At 41.7% G+C, this 17,256-nt stretch overlaps 1 protein-coding gene across 1 annotated transcript in view; it reads right to left on the bottom strand.

Annotated features, from left to right (window-relative positions):
- LOC116992851 (anillin-like) overlaps positions 1–17,076 on the bottom strand; it is a 30,719-nt gene extending 13,643 nt beyond the window's left edge. Inside the window, 19 exon segments of the mRNA XM_033052935.1 lie at positions 191–247; positions 327–375; positions 1,616–1,742; positions 2,312–2,389; positions 2,392–2,493; positions 2,803–2,938; positions 3,167–3,203; positions 3,578–3,724; positions 4,031–4,182; positions 4,688–4,914; positions 6,548–6,673; positions 7,506–7,626; positions 9,223–9,327; positions 9,458–9,651; positions 10,526–10,745; positions 11,434–11,780; positions 12,184–12,468; positions 12,839–12,992; positions 16,973–17,076. Of these exon segments, the coding sequence (XP_032908826.1) occupies positions 191–247; positions 327–375; positions 1,616–1,742; positions 2,312–2,389; positions 2,392–2,493; positions 2,803–2,938; positions 3,167–3,203; positions 3,578–3,724; positions 4,031–4,182; positions 4,688–4,914; positions 6,548–6,673; positions 7,506–7,626; positions 9,223–9,327; positions 9,458–9,651; positions 10,526–10,745; positions 11,434–11,780; positions 12,184–12,468; positions 12,839–12,992; positions 16,973–16,990 (2,682 nt within the window). The 5' untranslated portion in view covers positions 16,991–17,076.
- Between the last annotated feature and the right edge of the window lie 180 nt (positions 17,077–17,256).

The following is a 17,256-nucleotide window of genomic DNA, read 5'->3' as shown; positions in this document are numbered from 1 at the left end:
ACCAATATATTTCAAGTGCTGCAGGTCCAATCTACTAATTGCTGTAGGTCTCCATAATCCATCTGTCATGGCAGATGTTCTGTTCATGGCAGAAGGAAGTAAAAGCAAGCAACAGATAGTCTTAGCCAAACAGTTCTCCTAGTGCACCTTCTGTTGAAATATTGCATACTGATTTTCAAGTTCCATTTACCTTAGATTTATTTATCTTTTTCCTTTTATCAGTGCTTGTAACTTCTTTTCTCTGCACCTGTAAGGCAAGAAGGTATTAAGAAAGCACAGTATATCATTCTCCCTTAGACCTCCTATTGACAGGAATTTACACATACCCAACTGTAAACTTCTATATCTATTTCAAAGTCATTTGACACATCATGCCTGAAAGTGAAGAAGAAAAAACAAGTTAAACAAACTGAAGCCAAAAAGCTTTTGTTTTGGTTTGTGGCAGGGTGTTGGGGGGTTTTTTGCTTGTTTTGGTTGGTTTTGTTGGGTTTTAAGTTACTCCTTACCTCTTCCCTCCTTTTGCTCCTTGTAACTGTCCAAGGAGCCAGAAGATTTTAGTGTATTATCTTTAAATACAGTATATTCACGACTATAAGGCGCACCGGATTACAAGACGCACTTCCGGTTGTCGGCAAATTTCCGAACTTTATCCATATATAAGGCGCATCGGACTATAAGGAATGTTTTTTGCAGCAAGGAGCTGCGCCACACACAACAAAGTAATGAATTAGTAACAGAATCGTGCTTTTGTGGGGTTTACTGGCTTGGCTTGGGGCTGAGAGGCCCCGCTCAGTGCTGCCGCCGGGCTCGCCTCAGCCCGCGCTGCCCCGCCGCTGCCAGGTTCACCCCGGCCCGGTGCTGCCGCCAGGGCCAGGTGGTCCCCGCTCGGTGCTGCCGCAGGCTCGCACTTCCAGGTTGGAAAATTTCTAAACTTCGTCCATAAGGTGCACACTACTTCTGGGTTTGGACCAAAATTTTAGTCAAAAGCGTGCACCTTATACTCGTGAAATTACTGTACTTTCCAGAACTCACAGAAGAAAAGGAGAGGGAAGGACAAGGGGCAGATGACATGCACCTACCATTTCTCAGACCGCACCCTTCCCATCACAGATTGCGTTTTTTTCATAAATAGCTTTAAAGATTCCAGGACTTTAAGAACAGAGTTCATTTATTTTGAAGACTTACTAACAAACAGCCATTTTAACTCCCAATACTTTTTCAGCTGTCATGTGAGACTCGAAGTTATAGTTGTAAGAGCACTATATTTTCAGATACCAAAACCAAATAGCTATATAAAATGTTAGTTTCTGCAAAAGAGAAAAATGCATCTCAGGCACAGTAATCCATCTGTCATTGCAGATGTTCCAGGAAAGGACAAAAGATAGAAAATGCAAGAGATAAAATAGCTGATGGATAGTTGAGTAAGTCTAGGCTGCCCTTCAGAGAGAAGTGCCTTCCAGCTATTTTTTGAAGGAGGAAATAGCTATACCACAAAATCTCTCCATACTTTTTTGCAGAATACGATGTTCCTATAACTAAGCCTTTAAATGTTTTTATGCATGCTTCACCATCAGAGTTAATATTGGTTCAAAATAAAGAGTCTCTTTATACTTACATAGTAAACATTGTAGTAAAACTAAGAGCATCTCCATTCAGAGAATTGGCAGTACTTGCTAATGGAGTTGCAACCATGTTCTCTGCTCCAGATCTCAGTATTATTACATAGTAGTAATTTCCTGCTTCTGCAAGTATACATCAGATGGTTCAGTTAGCCAGAGAACATTAAGTATCTAAAAAAATCCCCAAGTACTGCATTGCTATTAAGCACATCTGTTTCACCCTACTTAAAACATTTAGTTACAGTTGAGACTTGCTTATAAACTTAATCTTGAAACAATTTTATTTTCCTTATGCTGTGTCTACCAGTAAAATTGTCTCCACAGGATTTACAGCAACTGCTTTACTGCATGGGGCATCTCAGGCCAGACCTACAGTAACCAGTGTGTGAAAGAGGAGAGGAAGAACTTTCAGTCAGATCAGAAGATAATCTTAGCTCTTTATACTTCTTAGGTCTGCCAGCTTAAATACACATCAGCTTCCACTAAAAATTGAAAAATGATTAGTTGGAAGCAGATGAACTGAATGTAATAGCTAAACTTTTGTTACCTCCAGACTTCTGAGAACATCAATGCAGAGGACAAAAAAAAACAAAAACAAAAACAAAACCCAAAAAGAATGAAACAAATATATTTAGGGAGAATGAGGAAGGAAGGAGGAGAAAAGAAATAAAGCTTTTGTTTGCTAGTTTTACCTGGCTTTTGAACTGTAGCACATACAAAGTCTGCTTTTAGAGGTAGACACATTTCTGAAATGGAAACAGATCCCCTGGAGGAACAAATTCAGTGGATGTAGAAGCAGTTTTATTTCTTTTATTATGTGGTCCCTCATTCTTCAGTTTATTCAATTCTTCCAATAAAGCAGTTCTCTTCTCAGCTGCATGAAGAAATTAATTTTAGTTCTACAGAAGAAGTATTGAACAATTTTTTCTGCCATAAATATATAAAATGCAGCTTAAATGTTAATCATTTTACAGTGTAGTAGGAATATAAGGGTCAAGAAAGATACTAAAAATGTCCTCTTGCCTATAAAAAGAGCTGAGACAGAACAGATACTATCCTAGGTTTTTTTCCAGGTGAAGAACTATTAATAAAGGGCCACAATGCAACACAATACATGAGAAGAAATTATGAACCCTCACAAAATGTTCATTACAAAGAATTTAACTTGAGTATAAAAACCTACTTGCAAAGAGAAGAAGTCTCTCTGCTTCTGCTTCTTCTTGTGACCCTTTTCCATGTTCCTCATCAAAACAGCAGTTCAGAGCTTGACTGGTTTGATAAATCACTGTTTGTTGCATGTTGATCTCACTGTTCAATTCCTAGAGTAAACCAATAGTAAAAATAATTACCAATGAGAGATATTTACTGTTGCATTCAAACAAGGAAATGTCTCAAGATGATCATTTTTTGGGGGGCAATGTTTCAGAAGAAAATCAGATCCTTTAGAGAGCAAAGTACAAAAGCCTTGCAGTTTACCGTTAATTTGGCAAAAGAACATTGCAGTACAACATTTTTTGATCTCAGAGGTATGGTGGAGAGTGAAAGACTTCGATATTGTATGTTCCATACCCTGTCTTGTCTTCCCTTCACCAGCAGAAGCAGCACTAATGAGAAATCCAGCAATATAGATGAACAGAGCACTAGTAAAGATCAGAATATTACCTACTAAAAGTAGGTAGTTGCAAATTGTGTCTAATTCAAAGGCAGTGCTAAGATGCAAATTATTTCCTTTTCAAAATAATGGCTTGTTCTCTCCAGACTTAATCAATCTTAATCCTTTTAAGAGAAACATTAGCTGTTCAAATTAAGCATCATCATTCCCTACCATTAGATATCTATGCTAAACAACCTTAATATTGCAGTTCTAAGCAGTATGTTAGTGTCCTGGACATTCACAAGGGCAATTAAATTTGGAAACAGTAGATTAGAAAAAGGATTTTAAGAGATATATTAGGTACCTGCATTTTCTTTTGATATTGACTTGATCAGATGGGCCATTTCTTCTCATTTCCAGTTCAGAAGCAACATCTTCTTTGCAAACAATTATTTGCTTTATTGAAGAACAATCAGTTTCCTTAAATCTTTGGGATCTGTATACATCGACACTTAAAGGAAACCCCACAATGTTTCACAGGTGTGCCAAGCTCTTTTTAATATATACACAGATATGTATTATATATTGAAGTTTTCCAACTTGCTTAAATGGCTTTAAAGAAAGCATTCCATCAGCTGATTTTAAGTTTAAGCAACAGAAAAGACTACAATCTACAATACAGGCTGAGATCTCTCAAGAAAGATTAATTTGTAGCTTAATTTTGAGTTTGAGCAGTATACATCATTAGAAGAGTTTAAAAAGCCAGTGTTTTAACTTACACACTTACAGAATCAGGGGTGGGAGTTGTGTTTATTACCTGTAAGGAAGGTTGCAATCTTCTGATATAGAGCCAATACTGTCTCCAGATTCTGCCCTGGGAACTCTAGTCCTTTGGAACTTCTCAGACTTCACACTTACATCACTGATACTGCTATCTTCCCCTGTTGACTTAGAAGGAGAACCAAAGGCCTGAGGAAAAGAACACATATTACAGATATCTGTTCACATAATCTGTTTTCTCTCTTTTTGTTTTACATATAAACAGTAAATTCACTTAACTGTTAAATAATATATTTTACAAATATGGGCATACAGCAAATTTATTTAAAGACACTAACAGATTATCAGTGAGATGCCACCTTAGTTTCCAAGTCAGTATGGCTACATAATTCCTGCTCTTCAGATTTTTCATCAGCAGTCACTTCACTGAAAGCATGTATGTATACCACTGCAAGTTCAGTACTAGTAGTAACAGGTTTGATTTAGCAGAAGACCACTTATTTAGCAGAGCATCCAATTGCTAAACAATTTTAGAGAAAAATAACTTTGCCTCATTATGCTTTCATCAGCAAAATATAATTTTTAACATCTTTATTTACCCAGATATCCTAATACTACAAAATACCATAGGTTCCCAAGCCAGTCGGACATCTCTGTGATAAACAAGCCCTTCCCCAAACTCCTGAATTCTCACCTCTGAAATAACAGATTCCACTAGAGGGGTTAACAGAGACATTGATGAAATGTTCAGTGACTCTTCCTGCTCATCCTCATCACTTTCACCTTCCAGGCTCATGCTAATTTCTTTCTTCAGCTTTTCTATATCTGGGCCATCCTCTTGAAGAATTTCAAAAATCTCATTTATCACTTTTGAGCTATTCATCTCATTATCCACATGCATTTTGCCTTCATATACTTCACCTGAAGGGTGACATTTTTAAATACATTAGTAGCATCAAGACTGTCATTAAACACAGAAGTACAGTAAATTCACAAATACAAGCCGCACTGAGTATAAGCCACATCTCTGGGTGTTGGCAAATATTTCGGTTTTATCCACAAATAAGCCGCACCCGAATATAAGCCGCTCTGTCGTTCGCAGCGAGGACCCACGTGCAATTAGTAACAGAACCGCGGGAGGGCGGGGTTTACTGGCTGAGTTAAGGCTGTGCAGGCTCAGCCCGCTAGGGGGTGCTGACGGGGCCAGGTGGCCCAGCCCAGTGCTGCCGCTCAGGGCCACCCGCCGCTGCCACTGGGCTCGGTCACCCCGGGTCGGCGCTGCCCCGCGGTGGCAGGCAGGGACGGAGCTTCCCCTGCTCCTACAGCAGCGGCGGCGGGCAGGGACGGAGCTTTCCCGCGCTCGTGGCGCCGGCGGCGGGCACGGACAAAGCACTGCGCCTCCTTCCCGAGCCGCGGCAATGGCTGCGCGGGGTTCCCGTTGGCTCCCCGAGACGCGGCAATGGCGGCGCGCGCTTCCCCCCGCCTCCCCGGGCCACAGCAATGGCTGCGCGGGGCTCCCGTCGGTTCCCCGAGCCGCAGCAATGGCGGCGCGCACTTCCCCCCCACCCCAGCAATGGCTGCGCGGGGCTCCCATCGGCTCCCGGAGCCGCGGCAATGGCGCCGCCCCGCCCCCGTCCTCCCCAGGCCGCGGCAATGGTGGCACAGGGCCCCCGTTGGCTCCCCGGACCGCGGCAATGGCGGCGCGGACCCCCCCCTCCTCCCCGGCCGCGGCAATGGCGGCGCAGGGCCCCCGTCGGCTCCCCGAACCGCGGCAATGGCGGCGCACCCCTCCCCCGTCCTCCCCTGGGCTGCGGCAGAGGAGGGAAGAAGAGAGCTCTCCCGCCTCTCTCCCCGCCCCCGGGCTGCCTGCAGGGAGCCAGGGCAACACACTAACACTGTAACAATCGCGGAATGCCGGCTTTTACTGGCAGGTGCTTGGCTCGGCGCCCTGGCTGGCACGTCTGGGGTTGTAAATGTCAGAAAATTATTCACATATTAGCCGCCCCCGACTATTATCCGCACTTCCGGGTTTCCACCAAAATTTTTGTCAGATTGCTGCGGCTTGTATTCGTGAAATTACTGTAAACTAATTTTGCTTTACAAGCAAGCTTGATTAAAAAGCATTTGTTACAGTCAGGCATATAGAACCTAAAAGTACACTTTCATGACTATTTTAATATACTATTTTTACATATACTACATAATCAATGCAGAAAGGGAATGAAAAGACGCACATTTTAGACAAATTTCAACCTTTTAGTTCAAATACATCTTAAATGCAAGTCCAACAATAGAGCAGTTGTTTCTGTCCTTTCCCAATGAGCTTGTAATGTCAGCTTTTTAATATTCCTTGAAGACTTGAATGTCAAGAGAGAAGAGTTACCTATGATAAAAGAAGCTTCCTAATTTGTTTTATATAAACTTCATTACAAAGCACATGGGGGTCAGCAAAAGGATGGTGAATTCATTGTTCAGACTTGAAGGATACTAACACTGTCCTAAACAAGTGGCCATAGAGAGCTAAATCATTAATATATATCTACTCAATACAAACCTTTTGGTTTCTTATCAAGTTGTTCAAGTTTCGAGACAGACATTGCCTTTACAGGACTCTTTGACTCAGCAATCTTCAGCAAACTGGATTTATCAGTCTCTTCACATTTAGAAGTATCTAAGGGGTCTATAAAAACAAAGAAGTATTATGTTTAGCCTTTATTTTAATGATTGAATTTTAGAAGTTCTGTTAACAAAAAGACCACTAGGATTAAATATCCCAGTTAGCCACACATCAGGAAAAAAACATTAGAATACCCTCAACAACCTGTACATCTAGATTTCTGTCTTATAATCAGAAAACTGACATCACAAGAACAACACTGAAACCATAGTGAAGTGCTGACACTTTAGAACAAAAAGAAAAGACTTTAAAAAGACAAAAAAAAATCCCCAGAAACCACTGCTCTCAAACCAAATTTTTCTAGGTCATTTGATCTTACAAGTAAGCAGGCTACCAAGAGTGTTAACTAAGTTCACACTTTTTCCACAAAGAGCTGAGGATTCTTCTGCTCAGTAAGCACCAGAAAGGATGGCAGGAGCACCTCACCATTCTTTTCATGTGTCCTACCATAAGAATTAATATCATAAAAGGATACGGACAAGGGAAGAGTTTCTGTCTATTAGATTCTAGTGGAGATCTGGATACTCAGGTACAGGATAGACTAAATATGTAATTGACAATTCTCAATTCACTTCCCTGCACTTATCCTCCATTAAAATTTGAAACTTAGGTATACTCATTGAAAAACAAGACAGTCTTGCCTTGCCAACCTTCCAAGTGGTATAGGAGTGCAGAGTGCTACTATCACATGAGAAGATTTGGACAAGACAATCAGTAACCAAAGGAGAGGTCCAGTTCCACACATCAGTGTTACTGGCCTCTTTCTTTGCTCATGAATATCAAGTGCAGTGCTCCTGTCCAGCACTAGTCACAGGCAAACTGTGCCAGTTCTCACCTGAAGACTCCACTCTGGGAGACTTTGCTGACTTGTCACCTGCTGATGTGTCTTCCGATGGTTCAAGAGCAGATGCATCTGAACTAGGAGGATGTTTTGGACTAGCCTGAGATTGGCTTTCCTGGTAAGAATAAAAATAGAATGCATTCAGGAGATAATGTTCAAAGTGACTAAAAAAACTACCAGAAAGAAACACATTTTATCATCTGCTAGGAAAAAGAAGTTACCTATCCAGTACGCTAATTATTTATCTAAGGTATTTACAGTAAATTCACGAATACAAGCCGCACGGAGTATAAGCCGCATATCCGGTGTGTGGCAACATTGATGTCTTTGTCAATAGATAAGTCGCACCCGGAATATTAGCCGCACTTTAGTTCGCCGCGAACTTTCACAAAATCGTCATTTAGTAACACAATCGCGGGATCGCCGGGGCTTACTGGCTTACTGCCGACCTCGGAAACATTGTTTCCAAGTGAAAAAAGACACACCCTTTATTTACAAGCCGAAAAAGACAGGAACAATAGTGTGGTCATTTTGCGAGCATTCCCAATGGATCCGCGTTGCCTTTAAACAGCCGCTCAGCCGCGCGGGCAGGCAGCTGAGCTCCGAGCGGAGCCACATCTCCGTGCTGGCACAGGAGCGGCCGTTGTAGCCCTCGCGGCCCCGCGGGGCGAGCGGCCGTTGTAGCCCTCGCGGCCCCGCGGGGCGAGCGGCCGTTGTAGCCCTCGCGGCCCCGCGGGCGAGCGGCCGTTGTAGCCCTCGCGGCCCCGCGGGGCGAGCGGCCGTTGTAGCCCTCGCGGCCCCGCGGGGCGAGCGGCCGTTGTAGCCCTCGCAGTCCCACGGGGCGAGCGGCCGTTGTAGCCCTCGCAGCCCCGCGGCCGAGCGGCCACTGTAGCCCTCGCGGCCCCGCGGGGCGAGCAGCCGTTGTAGCCCTCGCGGCCCCGCGGGGCGAGCGGCCGTTGTAGCCCTCTCCCTGCGAGCCAAGTGGCCGTTCTACCCCTCTCCCTGCGGGCTGAGTGGCTCCCCCAGCCCTCTCCCTGCGAGCCCAGCCAGCCCCGTAGCCGCACAAGACTGAAAACACTTTAAAAAGTACAGAGAAATATCACACACTTTTATCGAACTGCCGAGGTAACTCACCCCGATAACAACCCCCGCCCCTCAGTAACGCCGCCATCCACAGGCGGGCAATAAGCTGTTCTCTGATTGGTTCATCGTCGGAACAACGGGAAACCATGGATTTCAGACTGTTTTGGCTCGGGACTGGACCAGCATGATACTAGGTAAGGGCAGATATCACATTTTTGTCCATAGATTAGCCGCACCGGAATATTGGCCGCATTTCCGAGTTTCCACCAAAATTTTAGTCTTCTTGCTGCGGCTTGTATTCGTGAAATTACTGTAGCTGACCAGTAAATATTAAATGTTTGCGTTAGCTCTTTTGCAGTTAGAGAACATAAAACTCCCCACACTTATCAAAAAGTAAATAAATCAATTGGGTCAAAACACTATCCCTTGTCTTAGTTGATTCTACAAGACATAAAAAAAAGTAATACTTTGCTAATAATCATACAAATAATTCAACAAGTGGTCTTGTGCAGCCCATGCTCTCCCAAAGCACAGGTTTATCCCTTTTATACATTCCACACCTAACTCTGTATTCAGAATATGTTAAAACAATTTAAAGTATATTTTGATTGATCAGGTAACACATTACCATTTTAGCTTCTGGAAGCTTCTTTGAACTGTCACTTTTCTCCACACTCCAGAGATTACCCCTATCAAATCGGCCACGAAAGCATGCAAGTTCTCGTTCACGTTCCTAAACAAATGAAGGGAAATGGGAGAAAAGCTGACAGTTATAAGATGTCACAACATTTCAGATTCCTCAGGTAGCTGCAGATCAGGCTTCCTCAGGCTTACAAGCTAGTGATGAATATAACAAGTCATACCTGTTTAAGCTGAAGTGCTAAATTGGCAGTAGAGGAATTTTCATTTTGTTTGAGAAGCCTCTCCTGGATTGTCCTTGTATTTGGGGTAACAATGGGTGTTCTGCACCTTGGAGTATTTGTAGTAGGGCTGCGTATGCTATGCTCTTGACTGCGCTCCCCAAAGCGTTCCAGGAAGGGCTTAATTCCTGATCCCCCTAGAAGAACAATTTTGCCTTGAAGAAAACTCTCAAAATTAAAAAAATCACTGCAATTTTCTATCCTGATGAAGGATCCCAGTGAAGCAAATAAGTTCTCTCCTTTACAGCTCTCACTCCATTATACTCTATACAAACTGAACCTAAAACATAAATCATAACAGTAATGTTAATAAAATAGTAAATCAAAGCAAGAAGATGTCTCGCTATTACTACAGTCCATATGTAAAACACCAGTTATTTAAACTGGTTTGCCTTCTCCAAGTTTCCTCTAAAACCAGCTTCACTTATATCTTTAACAGAAATAAGCATTCGAGTATGTGAAGAGGATAGGTTGTTTGGCATCCACTCTGCTTGACTGAGTTTATCTTTTACTGCCAGCATATCAAACTTGCTTTTCTGGCCATCATTTTTAAGAGTTCAAGCTATTAGTCCAGGTTTCTGACATAATAAGCAGTTGAATTTAAAACTGAGTATCTTCACTTGTTTCGACATCAATGCCATCACTGAAAATAAAGACATTGCAAAGTTAGAGCATCTATGTGGCAAGTTTTAGTTTCCTCTAAATATGCATGCTCTTAACATTATATCAAATGAATATATATAGTATCCAGCAATCTGAAACAAACTTTGAGTAATCTTAATGTTAGGCTGCTTTTGTTCTTAAGAGTTCTAAAACCATGTCCAAGAAAACACTCTCTGCAAAATACAGACCCTGTACAACTTACAATAATTATCACAGAACCCATCAGCATTTTACTCAAGTTACAGCTGAAAACAGGTATTACCTGGTAGGGTACCTTAACTAATAGGCAGTTTTAACACAGCACACATAGGCCTAATTTAATATTTATTGAAGCTGAAGACAGACTACCTGGTGTTGTGGGTTTACCCTTAGGTTCAAGTTGCACATGTGTTCCTTTGACTGGCTCTGCTTTGGACTGAAGTGGTTGAGGCAAAGCTGACTTCGCTGTTTGTGTATGCTCTTCAGTCTTCTGAGGACTGCAGTGATTCTCTTTTGGCTGTTGTACTTCAGATTCTTTAGAACAGGGATCAGTAACTCTTGAAGACTGTATTAAAAAACTGTTTGGATCCTTAACAAGGGAAAAAGAAAAAAAGATTCTCTCAAGAGGAAAGAATGAAAGCACTCTGCACTGCACAGCATACTATCACCTAATACACCTACTCCTTCAACAAAAGAAAAAGCCAGGAACAAGTGTTAAGCTTTAAATAGACTTTTTTTTTTTAATCCAGTATTTCAAATTGTTTCAGGATTTGATTCCAGGTGCTCTTGCCAGCTATTTCAGGTATTATCCCACATTTCCCTAAACAAGAACGTACATAGCAAATATCATTGCAGAAACTGCATAAATTGAATAGTAAGTGTCTGGTACTACTTATTTCATCATTCTGATTGAGTCTTTCTACAGCAATAACACTTGCAGTTTCAGTCAATCAACTACATGAAGTTACAGAGTGAAACCCAGGATCTCTGTAACAAGTCCCCCTTCTGATGATTAAGAGCAGCTATCAAGCACATTGATATCAACTAAACAGATAAGTACTCTCATCTTTAAGTCTCTACAAAAGGAATTCTAAGTTGTTTCAAACTTGTTATTTAAAAGAGGGTATGTGGGATTGCAGTAAAGCAGAAGTTGTAAATAGACTAAGACTGCTCACACCAAATCTTTAAATTCGGATTAAACAGTTATGTGCTAACATTTGTCTGCCCAATACAATACTCAAATCAATTTTTAATCAGCAACTAAATCAGACACTCACCGCTCTCTTTGAGTTTGCTGGTTTATTAATAGAAGCCTCAACAAGCCTTTGAGAACAGGATGCAGCTTCCTGCTTTACACTGCTACTATTGATTCTAGCAGATGCTCCACTTGTAGTGGACAATTTGGATAAACAAGTAGTGCCAGGCTGTTCTTGTGCATTGTTTTGCTTTGCAGATGGATGACTTAGGTCATCTTCCCAGGAACCAATTGTAGCAGCAAGGTTAGCTAAATAGCCTCTCCTCCCAATAGGGGTTTCACTTGCCAGGGCATTGGATGTCTGCTTAGGAGGAGAAACAGACAGATCTTTTGATTGGAGAGGAGAGAGAGGAACACATTCAGAGTGATCTGGAAAAAAAGAAAACACTTTTATTTTGCTAATAAAATACATTGAGATACAGTTGCATCTTTTGCATTATACTATATATACTGTTTTTATCAAAAATCAGATGTTCCTGCCACCAACAAAATCAAACTACCAGCCCTGGAGACACTGAGACTAAGAAAATTAAACATTTTTAATCAAGTTTACTGATTTTATGTCAGTGTTCTGAGGAGCAAGGCATCAGAGCAGTAGAGAAAAGCTTTAAAATTAAGCTGTTGACAAGTTTCAATATTTTAGGCCTGCTACTGTCTTAGAATTCTTTAAGAAAACATTAACCTTCCCACACAAAATTGTCTTCTTCTAGCCAGAGTAATCATCAATGCAAAAACTGAGAGACATCAATGGTGCTTAGCAAGAGAAACATACCCTCACTCTCCCAGCAGCGCCGCTGTTCTGCCAACTTCTGCATACGTGTTTTGATTGAAAGGACTGCAGGAATTTCTGACTTGGTGTTTGGTTTTACTCTCTCAAGAGGCTGAACCAATGAAGCTCTGTTAGAAGCAGTTTTATGCGATTCTGAAGTCATCTGAGGAGAATCATGGCTTGTGGAACTTGAAGGAACTGGCAGTACGTTCTCTGAACTAGAAGTTTGAGTCTCTATATCATTAGAGCAGAGCCTTTTTGATGGTGATGGCTTTGTATCTGGTTTTACTGGACAGGTCAGAGTATTCAACTAAATTAGTATTCAAACAATCTAAAATATTTTTTGACAACACAAAATTATAGTGCAAATAAAGTTATGATTTATTAATACCCTGATATGCTTCCCAAAAAAAAGCCCTTCCCAAATCTACCAAGTACAAGGCATCCTCTTTGGCATTATGTAATTATTTCTTAATAGCTTACTAATAACTTGGAACATCTGCTTTTAGGTCTAGCTAAATAGGAGCTAGTCCTAGTGGCCAGAGAAACTAAACAGTGGTCAATGCAGTTAAGATAAATGCTCAGTGTTTTCACTTTCCCTTTGGAAAAGAGATGGGACTGGTATCAACACAATCACTAGTAAACAAGCCGCAAATACCTTCATCACCTGGAAGAGATGCCTGGTTACCAGTTTCTGCCAAAGGCTCTCTGGCCCTCTTGGTCTGCATTGTGGGTCTTGCCTCAATCTTGGTCCGCTCTGCCATTTTTCTCTGCAGGTTCTCTCGCCTGGCACGGGTTCTTTCGAGGAGTTTCTGAATGGTCAATAAGTCACATGTTACCAGACATTGCAGTGTGTTAACTGGTAACATCTCTAAGTAGATGTTGGAGTTCTGTTTAGCATAGATAGGCTCCAAATTTCAGTCATTAAATCAACTATTGTCTCCAACTAGTCTGGCTCTCAAAGAAAATCAAACTAAAGAGACACAAGTAATGGCAAAATTAAAGAAGAGGGGTTTCTGTAGACTCCAACGTCATCAGAAACATTTGAAAGTAATTTTTTTTTTATCCTGAATCACCACATGACAGTCTTGATCTGTCAAGTCTTGCTAGTAGGGTTTTCTGACACATTGCTACAGCATCTGGTCAAGTCACCTGACTGGAACTAATACTCTAACAAAACAAACAACATTGAAGCAATTGTCAAGAGGTTGTAAAACAGTTCAACAAATAAAAGCGTGGTTATCAGTACTAAAAAAATTGTTATTATACCTTCTAAATCAAAAGGTGAATTTCTCTGCCTCAAACTTAAATTTTCAGAATAGACTGGTATTATACCTAGTTGTACTATGGTAAACAGCCTGTTTATTAAGATATATCTATATAGAAACACTAATTATGCTACATAACATTCTTTTTCATTCCCTACTCATTGAATTTTCAATACCCTGATTATGTTCCATATAAATAGCTGTTTTAGCAAATGTTCCACACTAGTACAAAGTGATTCCTTACTTAAACTCAAGTTTAAAATACGTTGTGGTTTGTTTGTTTTAAATATAGCATTTGCAAGTCATTATCACTCAGTTTGATCACATCTAAAGGCTATTTAATGACTCTATTGATCTAGGTTTTAAGGTTGAGACAAGAAATTGTGCAATTGAACTAAATGGCCTTTAAAGGTAAGCATATAAACTGCACGTGTTTGGTTGCACATAAATTATTGTGAGAACTGTGCCAACCATTATCTGTCCTGTTGCACAGCAATTAAATACACATTTCACATTTTTAACTCTACGGCTGAAGTCTTAAACAATGTTCCATTGTAGGGCAACACAGGACAAAGAACGTCAATCTCAACAGTTTTTTTGTGAAAGCAAATCTCAGCTTTGCTAACTTCCACAAAAGAGAAGGAATTTGGAAAAAAAATCCCCAAAACAAAATGCATGAAATGCCATTAATGCCTTCATTGTAGGTTCCGTGCTAGTTGTGTCCACAAGTCAACTTTCCTCATTTCCAAAATGCAGAGCTACAAAGTGCATGTAATACCCACATTAAAAAAATCCTACAGGCAATTTAAATTAACTGCTCTTCTTGCAAGAAGTTGAATATGTCTCACAACAGTATTCCTACAGTTCCATTCAAATAGAGGTACATTCCTTTCTATTTTGTTAGTTGAGTAAAATAGAGTTTCAGTTGTTACATACGAGATGTCACTTCCCAAGAAGGCACACCTCTGTTGCTCAGCTCCAGCTCCTATTGGCTTCTTGCATCTCAAATTTTCCATTCAACTGCCATTTTTCCAATGGTGCTGTTACACACGATGAGTAAGCCACATTCCACAACTTGAGGCTTACTTTCCAAGTTCATCAACAGACTATCTTCTACAAGTGCATTCTCCAACTGTTCTGATGAAAAAGAGTATCATAGAAATCTAAAATCCTAGAACAGACTGAGCTGGAAGGAACCCACAAGAAGTCCAACTCTTGACCCTGCACAGAACAGCCCAAGAATCACACAATGCCTGATACCATTACCTATTTTATTACATTGAGGAATCTGAGGACTATGAAGTCAAAGTCAAAATCAGAGGATTACTGTGCTACAAAAAGACCTTTCTAAAAATCAGAAAAAAACCTTCCCACTTTAAATGTTAATGGGTAACTTCAGTTTTTCCAAAGTATGTTTTAAAGCACATATTAGAGAGGATACCTAGGCCCATATAAGATTACAAGAACTTGTTCTAACTACCCTGCTTTACTTCCAGAATAAAGGGAGCAAATAAAGGAACAGTCAACTTCAAACCTGTCATTTGCAAAGTTTCCCCAGACTGCATCGCTTATTTCTCTTAGCTCATCCTCCATGCTAAGAAACCATCCTTGCCTCTATGAATGGTAAAAACTACTTCAAAGTACAAAATAATCTAGACAATTTCTAACATCCTCTAACATAAACCCTGTTGTGCAAGAAAGTTGAGTTACAAAATCAGCTACGAACGGAGAGTCACAAGCAGTATGTTCATTGCAATCCTGAGAAAGTACCCACTGTACCATATCCACAGCATGATCTGTATTAATAACATGGTTGAGATTCAGGTTATCAGATTTTTTTTGCAAGATTAACCAAAAGAAACATTATTTCAGAACTGATTTGAAAGCATTCCACTGACTCTTAGATTTATTTGAGCTTAAATTCATTGAGACACAGACAAAATTTGCTACTGCAAAGTGATCAGCAGACACTGATGCCTCGTCCAATTGAGGCTTGAATTATTACATTTACATAATCAACACTTACAGTGCCTCACCAGGTCCCTGCAAGTAACAGAGTAAGGTAATGCGTAGAAAAGGTTATTTGAAAACAGTTAAACTAAAGGAAGGTTATATTAAAAGAAGAAAAATAGTAACATAAACCACAGAACATAAATACTTAAAAATAAGTGGCAAAATACTTTCTTTTCACAGAACTTTGGGAAGTTACTAAACTTCAATACTAGGACACTAATACTGGTCAGAACTTTACACAACAGTAGAATGCCCTCCACACCAGAAATACTCTTGATAAGGTGACTTTTTATGCACTCTGCAATACTGGCTAACACTTGAATGAAGCTTACTCTGGGGAGTGGCCTCACAGTTGGTCATTTTCAAAGAATTTCAAAGTCAGCTATGTGTAAGAAGGGCGTGTACGTGTTGGAGTATCTCCCAGCATGCAAAACAATTTCAAACTTGATTCAGTAGTTGAAGTTTATCTAAGATGAGCTGGATCATGTCACTCACTACCAATTAAGGAAGGAGGTTTTAGATATTTACACTTAGCAAGACTTCACATGCGGGTAGGGTAGAACTGCCTTGGCATAACATACTTAGTAAATCTGTTCAGATCAACACATTATGTTCATTTTTTAAAAATCAGATCTGTGCAGTCACCTTTTACAGGCACTCAAATTAGCTAAAGAATGTCAGTTTGATAAACACATTGTTTACAAGAGGAGGAGAGAGTATTTCATCAGTGTCTCTGATTTGAGGTTTTTTTCTTTTTCTCTAGTAGGTCAGGTTTTATTTACACAGGCTGCAGATTGAATTCCTCATTTTACTATAATTTTGCCTCTGTAGAACTTAAGCACACACACAGCCAATTCACACAACAGGTTTATAATTATTATTATTATTATAATAAAAGAGGAACTGTGCCTGCCAAAGAAAGTGACCAATCGCAGGCGGCAATAGTGCCAAATAGGACGGTTCTTTTATCAGTTGGTCTCCACTTTGGACAGACTTATGATGCGACCTTTAGATATGTCAGGTACAGAGTGTCAACGGCGCTCCAGGGACCCCTTCCGCCCCCGCTGGACATCTTATCTGCCAGACGCGCATGAAAGGCAAACGGCCGGTTTGAAAAAGGGCCTCTCCTACACAAACCCTTACGCCAATCACCCGTGCTCTGTCCTCTCCCGGCAGGACAGGACACAACCCGGGCGGCTCCAGGAGCGGAGGCACCGGCAGGAGCAAGGTGGGGCGCGGCTGTGAGGGTCCCCCCTCTACAGAGAAAGAGGGACACTGCAAGCCCGCAAATCCTCCCGCGAGCAGGGACGAGGGTGGCTGACAGGACTCAGCCAGGAGCAACTATCCCGCCCCGAGAGCGCGGCGCAAGGAGCAGCTCCCTTCCCTTCGGACCCCAACCTTCCCTGCCCTGGGTCCTCGCGGTCCCCAACAATGACAACTCTATGCCTCCTGGCGCTCCCTCCCCAGCTGACAGCCCGGTGGAAACGAGACGGGCCAGGCTGTGCCCTCACCTCGGTGAACGGGTCCATCGCTGTGCCGGTGCCACTGGTATCCGCTCGCCAAAGTCGCCCGCAAACGACCAAACTTCCACCCCAACGGTTGCTGGGATTTGAATGTCAGCGCCCGCCGCGCGCAGGCACGACGGGAAGGGGGGCGGTGCCCGCAAGCGGGCTCTGATTGACATGGGCACCGCCCAACCCGACAGCAGGAAGCCTCGCGCGCGCCCGCCGCCTGCCCCAGGGAACGGAGGACCCGGAGGCGCCCTGGGAGGGCGGGGCCGCTTTCGCCGCCTTGG

The sequence above is a fragment of the Catharus ustulatus genome, chromosome 1 (assembly GCF_009819885.2).
Source record: "Catharus ustulatus isolate bCatUst1 chromosome 1, bCatUst1.pri.v2, whole genome shotgun sequence".
In the NCBI taxonomy this organism is placed as follows: domain Eukaryota; kingdom Metazoa; phylum Chordata; class Aves; order Passeriformes; family Turdidae; genus Catharus; species Catharus ustulatus.
This window is presented reverse-complemented; position numbering and strand designations above follow the sequence as displayed.